The sequence below is a fragment of the Phyllostomus hastatus genome, unplaced genomic scaffold, assembly GCF_019186645.2.
Source record: "Phyllostomus hastatus isolate PE091 unplaced genomic scaffold, TTU_PhHast_1.1 phas_contig_1162, whole genome shotgun sequence".
Classification (NCBI taxonomy): Eukaryota; Metazoa; Chordata; class Mammalia; order Chiroptera; family Phyllostomidae; genus Phyllostomus; species Phyllostomus hastatus.
Window position 1 is genome coordinate 3,668,555 of NW_025333537.1, and position 9,440 is coordinate 3,677,994.

General features: G+C 42.7%; 1 protein-coding gene across 4 annotated transcripts in view; it reads right to left on the bottom strand.

Annotated features, from left to right (window-relative positions):
* Window positions 1-8,889, bottom strand: part of BICDL1 (BICD family like cargo adaptor 1) — a 78,563-nt gene extending 69,674 nt beyond the window's left edge. For all 4 annotated transcript variants that reach the window (XM_045841933.1, XM_045841913.1, XM_045841924.1 and 1 more), the window contains exons 1-2: window positions 8,296-8,889; window positions 1,148-1,363 (exon numbers count right to left, since the gene is read on the bottom strand). In XM_045841933.1, coding sequence (XP_045697889.1) covers window positions 1,148-1,363; window positions 8,296-8,724 — 645 coding nt within the window. In that variant the 5' untranslated portion in view covers window positions 8,725-8,889. The remainder of the gene's footprint in view (window positions 1-1,147; window positions 1,364-8,295) is intronic.
* Between the last annotated feature and the right edge of the window lie 551 nt (window positions 8,890-9,440).

Here is a 9,440-nt window from a genome sequence, read left to right on the forward strand (position 1 = left end):
CTTCCCTCTCTCCCTCAGCTTCTCTACCTGCTCCCCTTCCATTCTCTCCCTTCTGTCCCTTCCTCTAGTAGTGGCATTTACTTCACATTTCCTTGTGAGGCATGAAAGCTTTAACCAGCTTCAGAGTACCCATGGAAGCAACTATGACAGAGACTAGTGAAATAACTTCATATGGTGTTAACCACTTGAATTAGTGGAAGCACCAAGGACTTACCATATGCTGCTCCAGTTAATAGTTAAACCTTTCCTAAAGCCCTAAGCACCAAATACTAAGCATGCAGACAAGAGCAGTGGTCTCATAAGAATATTAGTGCTCAGGGATGAAAGCAGAGTAGAAGCTCTTTTTTCCTCTGGTAACTGAAGAGTTAGTTTTATTTTCAACACACAAGAAGGATTGAGGTACAATGGTAAACCCAGCTCTTAACTCAAAGTGAGTGGATTTAGAGACCAGGGCATTAACAACATTCCTGCATTTGTTAAAAAGCTATGTTCTGTATTTAAATTAGACTTCCACCTATTCAGCCCTCAAACTCTTCCTTTGCAATGATTTTACAGTTTTGACCTTGGTTAATTAATTAATACTTTCATGACACCACCCTATAAAGGTACAAATAAAGAATTTTTACTTAATGTGGAAATACAGAGAACAAGTTTTAAATACATATACGTACACGTCCTTTAATATTTAAATAATATGAAGTAATGTACATTCACAAATGTAATATCAATAAAAATCATTTGCTCTAGAAGTTTTCCCTAAGCTTTTCAGTTTATAGATGGCACCATTTAATATTTGGACTAAACGCATTAACATAATTTATTAGTGACAGACTTTCTCTAGGTGAAGAAGGAATCATAGATTTTTAGAGCTATAAGGAATGTCAGAAATCTTTCATTTTAAAAAGGCAACAACTCCCAAGTTAAGTGATTGTTAAAGCCTCCCAGCTGGCTAATGATAGGCAAAGGGTCTTGGCTTCTGACTCAAGGTTTGGCACAGCTAAAGTCCTTGTAGGTGAGAAATACTTATCTTGTTGATATAACACCAAAAGCAACGGAAATGGAAATTACTACACATGATTGACATTATAAAGAAGATTTGTTTCAGCTTTTAGTATTTTATACCATTAATTTGTAACTTATGACTCACCCTGCTGAGCTGGTCCAATAACCTTTGGTTCTGTTCAGACAATTCCTGGACAGCCCGTGTTTTTTCTCGATCTGCCTCCCGTAGATGAACCTGCTGCCTCTCCAACTCATCCTGAAGCTGTTTCACGTCACTCTCCAGCTCCGACACACGCCCTTCCCACTCTCCTTCTCGGTTCTCGAACCGTCTTCTGAGTTCATGTTTCTCTTGTTCTAAGTGCTGGGTGAAAAGGGAAAGGATTTAAAAATGTTAAAAATTCCACAGCTTTCCATTTTTTCCCTCTTTGTATACCCTCCTAACTTTTCTTTCTCCCAGTTGGTCATCACAACCAGACACTGCCGCTTAGGAAGAGTTGTCCATTTCACAGCGGCGAAAATATCCCCTCCTTCCAGAGCAAAAAGGAGTTGGTTTCATAAAGAGGTTGCCATTCCTATAGAAAATACTTAAATCATGTTTATTCTTGTCCTTGGGCATTCCTAGACTTAGGAATTCACTAGAAATTTATTGTCATCTAATTAATTGGTGAAGTATATATTTAAACAACTTAAAATGACCCCTTAAGAAGGCTTCTGTTGAAATCTTCTATTATGCCTGGCATAATACCAGGCACTTAGAATCACAGACTCTTCAGAGACAGAAAGAACTCCAGAGATCCTTCAGATTAACTATCTTTTCTTATAAACGAGGCAGCAGAACAAGCTTAAGGTCAATACCAGTAAATAATAGAGCTGGGGTTTGTGTCTAAGTTACTTGACTCTTTTTAGGGCTCTAAATCACAACTCAATAAACATTTGTTGCTGTATATAGCACTGCACTTCAAAATCATTAAGGCAGGTTCAGGTTCCGGTCTACTTTAAATCAAGGCCTATTAGCTTTGCATATTTATTTCTGATCCATTCATTCATTCTTGAGTGTCTACTATGGGCCAGCCACTGTGCTGGGGACATAGTGATGAAAAAAAGACAGATATGGTATTTGCCTATATGGAGTTTTTATTCTACTGGAAGAGGCTGATACAAGTAATAAGTTGTATATGACAAATGGTATGCAGGGAAAGTATAAATGGTTTTGAAGCAGCAGTTTGACAGAAAAGGATTCCTTTGGATTGAAGAAAATAAGAACATCTTTTTGTTCCTGTGGGATAAATATGAATGCCTCTTTTCAGAGGCGAGTATGTTCTCTTACTTAAAAGCACAGTATGTACAAAAAAAAAAGCCAAGCCAACACCTAAAGGAATATATGAAATATAAGTTAATGCAATGGTCCTCAATTTTTGGTGATCTCAGAAAAGCTCTGGTGTAACTGTCTAAAATACACCAACCCGAACCCCAATTCCAAAGATTATAATTCAGTTAAGAATGGGATGAGGCCTAGACATCCATCCATCCAAGTTCTACAGGAAACCCTGACGCACTGAAAGCTGATATCAAGCATAAAATTATTTCCACAGGCTAAGAGGAACACGTGAATCTTCCCCTTCAGAGTACTCAGTCACCTCTTCGCCTTGGGAAGCCATACTCGTAGTCTATCCAAGATCTAACTTTTTTTTTTAAGATTTTATTTATTTTTATTTTTAAAGAGGGAAGGGAGGGAGAAAGAGAGAGAGAAACATCAATGTGTGGTCGCTGGGGGCCATGGCCCGCAACCCAGGCATGTACCCTGACTGGGAATCGAACCTGCGACACTAAGATCAAACTTTTCAAATACTCTTTGGAATGCCTCTTTTAGAATGCTTTCAGGGCCAGTGTATAGTTATACAAGAAAATCAGTCCCATTACTTCACATCTGAGATGTGTCTAAAAAAGAGATGGTCTCATTTCATTCTGGCATCTTATTCCCCTTATTTTGCTCTGGGTGTCTTGGGAATGTGGCCCAGGTTGACCACTTTCAGGGAATAACTCATGTGGATGTAGCCACTCTAGTACACTTGTTGAAAGAGTCACATTATAGTTATAATGTGACATTATACAGCCTCAATTTGGAGCATGTGGGAAAGAGAGTGACAAGGGAGGGACATCTACTCATCAGCATGAGAATTTTCTGCTCTATCTAAGCTTCCCTCATATTGCTAAACTTCCAAAATGAGAATGTTTTAGACACTTCAGAAAGATGAAATTCAGAAACAAATGCTAATTGCAATCCTAAAATTGTGATTCTTGGTTTTATTGCGCTTTTCCAAAATGAAAAATACTGAGCAGAAGGCAACAGCAAGAACTCAGTAGTCACAGTGTTACTGAGAGGCCAGATAAATTAGGCTTGTGCTCTAAAAGAACAGAGAGCCTTAAAAATATTCAGCAAACAGCTGTTAGTGAACAGCCCGACCAAGCAACTAAAACAATCCAACCCACTCGGGAGGTGGGGCTGAGGACAGGTGGTGCTGATCAATCTACTCTGTCCTATTTCTTTGGACATGTGACAGATTTCTTAATTCAGGTTTCCCAACACTTGGAAAAAAATCAAGACCTTCCTATTAATAAACATACAGACTTTAGCCTTTTATCTACTCTGAAAAAAAATGAAAGGTTTCTCCTAGAATATTTCTAAGTAAGTGCTAAATTAACCAGTAAACTCTAGGAGAATTATCAGCAAGTGTAGAGCTCATGCTAGTCTTTGTTTCTTGGGACTATGTGGTATCTTAGAAGTTAATATCTACACCTGAAACTAATATGATGTTATATATAATAAGTATAGTTCAATAAAGAGAAAAAGAGGAAAAAAATATCCAAACTGGTAAGGCCACCAAAACAAGAAAAGTCTAAGAAACTGTCAAAGCAAAGAAGAGACTAATAGATAATGAAAACTATCAATAAATGTAATGTGGTATTCTGGATGGAATCCTGGAAGAGAAAAAGACATTAGTTAAAGACTAAGGAAATCTGAATAAACTAAGCACTTCAGTTAATAATAACATATCAGTATTCATTTCTTAATTAAAGTGAGTGTACCATACTAATGTCAGATGTTAATAACAGAGGAAACTGCATGCAAGTCATATGGAAACTCTCTGTCCCATCTTTCCAATTTTTCTGAAACTCTAAAACCATTAAAAAAATAAAGTTTATTTAAAACTCCAAAGAAACGAAAGCTAGTTATCATTAGCCTACCTAAAATTAGTTGTCATAGAAATGGATTTCTGCAAAGGACTGAAAAAGCAACACCATTCTCTCAAGTCCAGAATATGGTTCTTGAAAAATACAAAGAAAAAAAGACTTTTTTTTTTAAGTGGACCAAGCACTGAATGCAAATAAGGATCCCTAGGTTTGCTTCCCTAAATCTACTACTGACTCTCATTAAGTAATCATTTTCATCTTGTTTTGCCCTTCTTAAAAAAGTAAAAGAGAGCCCTGGCTGGCATAGCTCAGTGGATTGAGTTTAGGCTGAGAACCAAAGTGTTGCAGGTTCAATTCCCAGTCAGGGTACATGCCTGGGTTGCAGGTCATGACCCCCAGTGACCCCACATTGATGTTTCTCTCTCTATCTCCCTCCCTTCCCTCTCTAAAAATAAATAAATAAAAAATCTTTTAAAAAAAAAGTAAAAGAGCACTAGAATCATGCGACTTGGCCTAGGGGAGGGGGAAGAAAAGTATTTGAGGGGAAAAACCACCTCTGCATTAAGAAATAATTTACTTTCAACTGGAATGAAGCAAAGGGGGATCCTGGAATGAAAAAAGGGGGATCCTATTAAAAACTAAACATTTAATCTCTGAAGAAAAAACTCTATAAATGCAAGTGACTATCATAGTTCATATTCTGGTTGGGGGGGGAACCCTAAGGATCTAGTTGGCTCCAAGTTTTAAAAGCAAATGGGCTAAAGTAGATGCAAAGAAATACATTTTTAAAATGCCTTTAGAACTTTAAGCATATGAAAATCTGCTTCACTGAGTGAATAAAATACAGGGTAGATAATTTAAGGATGGAAAAAAAAATGACCAAAACCTTACTCTTTCAAGTTAAACTGAATCTTAATTTTAACCCTAAGAGATATAGTATAGCTAAAAAATGTCTGTTAATCTTTAAACCACTAAAAACTTTAAAGAGTGTGCCATCAATAAGCGAGCAGCGAAAGATCAAATACTTTGTTTTAAATGACAAAACAAAAGCTTGGATTTGGTACACACAACTGGAGAGGTATTCAATGTGAACTGAGTAGGTAGAAATGATCTTGAAAGTGGCCCTGAAGTTAGAAAGGTGCCAATTTTGAAGTAGTAAGGAAGCATGTGGGACTAAAACAAAACCAGTCTCATTATTTAACAGTCAAACCAACATTCAGAACCCAATGTTTTTCTTTCAAACCAGCCTATGAAAAAACGTGACTCCACTGTGTGGCAGTTTATGGAAAATTCCAAATGCTTTTTAGGTAAGAAAAAAGCATTTGGTTCTCTACCTCTAAATGTTTAATTTAATTGAAATTATAGCAGAGTGGCTGTGTTAAACTGTAGAAAGTATTTTGTCTAAGCAGACACTCTAAAATCTAGGCTGCTTAAAAAATACACAGTGGGGAAAATTCACCTGCAGGTGTCAAATGAAATAGGCCCCTGTTAATTAGGTTTGTCACTCTCATACTAACACTAAAAGAATTAACAAGGGACTAATGACAACATCTTTATATTTTTAAATGTATGTGTAGTTTAAAAAAAACTAAACATTTTTAATGGTAACTTTTAAACATACCTAGAAGAAATAGCATAGCTGAACTCTCTATCATTCAGCTTCAATAATGCTTGTCATTTGGCTTTTTAAAAATAAACTTTTAAAAATTGTTATTTTTTAAATCGTGGTAAAGTACAGCATTCTGCCCTTATCTGCAGTTTTGCATTCCACAGTTTCAATCACCCACGGTCAGCCTTGGTCCAAAAATATTAAATGGAAAATTCCAGAAATAAACAATTGACAAGTTTTAAATTTTGCGCCGATCTGAGTAGCATGATGACTCTCTCACCCTCCCACTCTGTCCTGCCTGGGAAGTGAATCATCCCATTGTCCAGTGTATACACTCCCTGCCAGTTAGTCACTTAGTAGCCCTCTGGGTTATCAGATTGACTGTCTCAGTATTGCAATGCTTGGGTGCAAGTAAGCCTTATTTCCCTTAATAATGGCACAAAGCTCAAGAGTAATGATGCTGGCAATGTGGATATGCCAGCGAAGCTGGAAAGTATTTACTGTAAGTAAAAAGGTGGAAGTTGTCGGCTTAATTGTTCTGTTTTGTTATTAGTTATTGTTAATCTCTTACTCTGCCTAATTGATGATTTAAACTTTATCATAGGTATTTATGTATAGAAAACAACAAGTAGATACAGAGTTCAGTACTATTTGTGGTTTCAGACATCCACTGGGGGTCTTAGAACATCTCCTCTTCAGATAAGGGGGGACTACAGTATACATAATATAAAATTTACCATCTTAATTTTTAAATGTACAGTTCAGTAGTGTTAAGTACATCCACACTGTTGTGCAACCACCCTCCAGAAATTTAAAATAAACTTTCAACACTAGAGTTCATATGCTGACCTGCAGAGGAGTGAAGATTTTTTAAAAAATAGTTCAAGAGCTTTGAACTATTTTATAAAGTCAAAAGTAATTTATCCTTTTACAATAGAACCTTTCCTGTGACCGAATTTTGAAATCTCTTTTCCTTTGTTGAAGAAATGTATAAAGGCTCCGCACAGAACCCAGGATGCGTGTAACTACACACTCAGGATTACTCTGAAATCTACCACTGATCACACTGCCTGATACGATGGCCCTTTCAAGTTTGCTGTCTCTTCAATCAAGTCCCTCAGTGAAGGAATTCCAAATCAAGTATAAATCTCTGCAGCAGTACTTCTATATAGAGCCATGTAATCAAATCTCTTAAAAAAAAAGACACCCTTTTATTTGAGGACCTCTACTTCAAGTGAAAATTCAACAATTCAATGCATTGGGTTGCTTTTTGGCAGGCTCCCTATAGGTTTCACAAACCGCATTTCAGAGAGGTATCTCAGGAGTTCATCGACTGGCAGACCTAGTTAACAGGCCAACTGAACTGCAGGGCACTCACTGGTTTCCTTTTTTCTCCCTGATTTACTTTTGATATGCTGTTGCACTACGGACGTGCTTAAATCTCGTTATAGAAAAGTTTCGGAATCTACATCCTAACTGTTCAGCCAGCAGCAGTGATCTGGAACCAGGCTAGGGTCCATTTCAGACCTTATTCAGGACTGTACTATTCTCTTGTAACTAAAAAAAAACCCCCAACCAACAGCAAAAAAAAAAAAAATTGGTCTCAATCAAAGTGGTTAACAATAGTAAATGCACAGGTGGAAAAAGATAAGCTCCACTGCCACAGATGCCTCCCCTTTTAAAATCTAATTTTGAGAAATGCCGGTGTTGTACACCACTTTCAAGACCCTTTTCTAGGTGAGGGCAAGAAATGGCAGAAATCTTACAGCTCCTTCGAGGGGTATTTATAACAATAGCGGAAGCAATATGGTTCTCCTATTTGTCCAATTGCACATCCAATCTGTGAGAGCCAGAACACAGAAAAGGGCTGTTTAAAGGCACACAAACACTGAGGTCCAAATTAAACCCACTACTAACCGTCATTCGCTGAGCCCCGGCTTGCCTGACTGCAGTGGAGCCCCACTTCCTAATCCCCGAGAATGTGGAGGCTATATAAAGCTCCTTTAAGGGCACTTGTTTCCCACAACTCTGAGCTGCCAGGAAGTTAAGACAAGGGCATCTGGAGGCCTTAACGCCCAGACGGGAAAGCTGTAGGCTAATACCCCATTAGGGATTAACTACTTCTTTGAAAACCTGAAGCATATTTCAAATGCTCCCCCTTTCTCATTTCTGTGTGTGCAGACATCACCTCCGTGCTGTATAAATTAGTCATACTGTAAGCGCTATTTTAGATACTGTGTACAGTACATATATAGAATGGCCCACAGCGGCTGGAGCTGTGCCTGGATCCATTTGTTGGAAACAGGGTGGGAAAGTCAGATGTATTCAATGGGTGTCCTGGTCCTATAATCCCAAACCCTCCGTCCTACCCCCACCCTTCCAGGTGGTTTTCTATGAGGTGGGGTGGATGAGTGATTCCCGAAACTACCCAGAGCCCAGCGGGTGCCTGGGCTCCCCCTACTTGCCACCCATCCCAGGGGGGACATCCTCACCTCCAGTTTGTCTGTCAGCTCCTTGTGCATCTGTTCGTACTGCCGGCTCATGTCCTGGTTCCTCTCGAGCAGCGCCTTGCCCAGCCGGGCCGCCAACACCAGATCTTTCTCCTTCTGCCGGATCACCGACAGCAGCTCGGGGTCCTGGGCGGGCGGTGACTGCAGTCCGGCTCCCTCGGCCGGAGGCCCGGGCTCAGCCCGAGGATGCTCCCCGGGGTCGGACGGCCGTTCCCCGGCCGCCAGCAGCGCCAGCTCCTCCTCTAACGCCAGTTCCAGATCCCCGGGGCCCCCGGGGAAGGAGACCAGGGCGGTGGCAGCTGGACTCCCGACTGCGTCCGTGGCCGCGGTGGGCAGCTCCATGCAGCAGGCGCTGTCCGGCTCGGCGGGTGCTGAAGCGGGGCCGGCCAAGCCCAGGCAGAAGGCGGACATGGCCCGCGCGCGCGGAGCCCGCAGCTGTGCGGCCCGGCCGGCGCGCGCCAGGCTGCAGGGGGGAGGGGCCCCGCCGCACCGCCCCGCGCTTCGCCTCGCCTCGCGCCGCGGCACGCGCCCCCCGGGTCCCCGCGAGCCCTGGGCGCGGCGCGCGCCGGCCCACCCCTCCCCCACGCCGGCGGCACGCGTCCCCTCCCCCGCCCCCTGGCTCAGCTGCTCGCGGCTCGCAGCTGAGGAGCGGGTGGCAAGGGAAAGCTGAGACAGGGAAGACTGAGGGGCCGCAAAGCGGGAGGTGAGGTTTCGGGGATGGACGCCGCCGCTGTCGCCGCTGCCGCCGCCGCCGCCGGGTTATCAGCCGCCCTGTTGCTGCTGCTGCCGCTGCCACCGCCGGCCGGGCAGCGCTTCACGGGGCGGGCTGCGCTCCGCTGTGGCTTCGACGCTCGCTGCTGCTGCCGGCGGCCGCTCTCTGCAGCCGCGCTCCATGTCCCTCGGCTGGGCGGCAGCCCCAGCAGCAGCTGCGGTGGCGGCGGCTGCTGGCGCCGAAGCGGCGGCGGCTCCACATCGCGCGCCGCACAGACCGGCGAGCTCCTTCCTGCCTCCCTCCCGCTCACCGGGCCGCCACACCCCGCCCCGGGCTTCCGGCCGCGCCCCCTGTCCCCGCCCCTTGGCGGCGCCCGACGCGCGCGGGCACCTGTTCACCGCGCCCGCGCGGGATT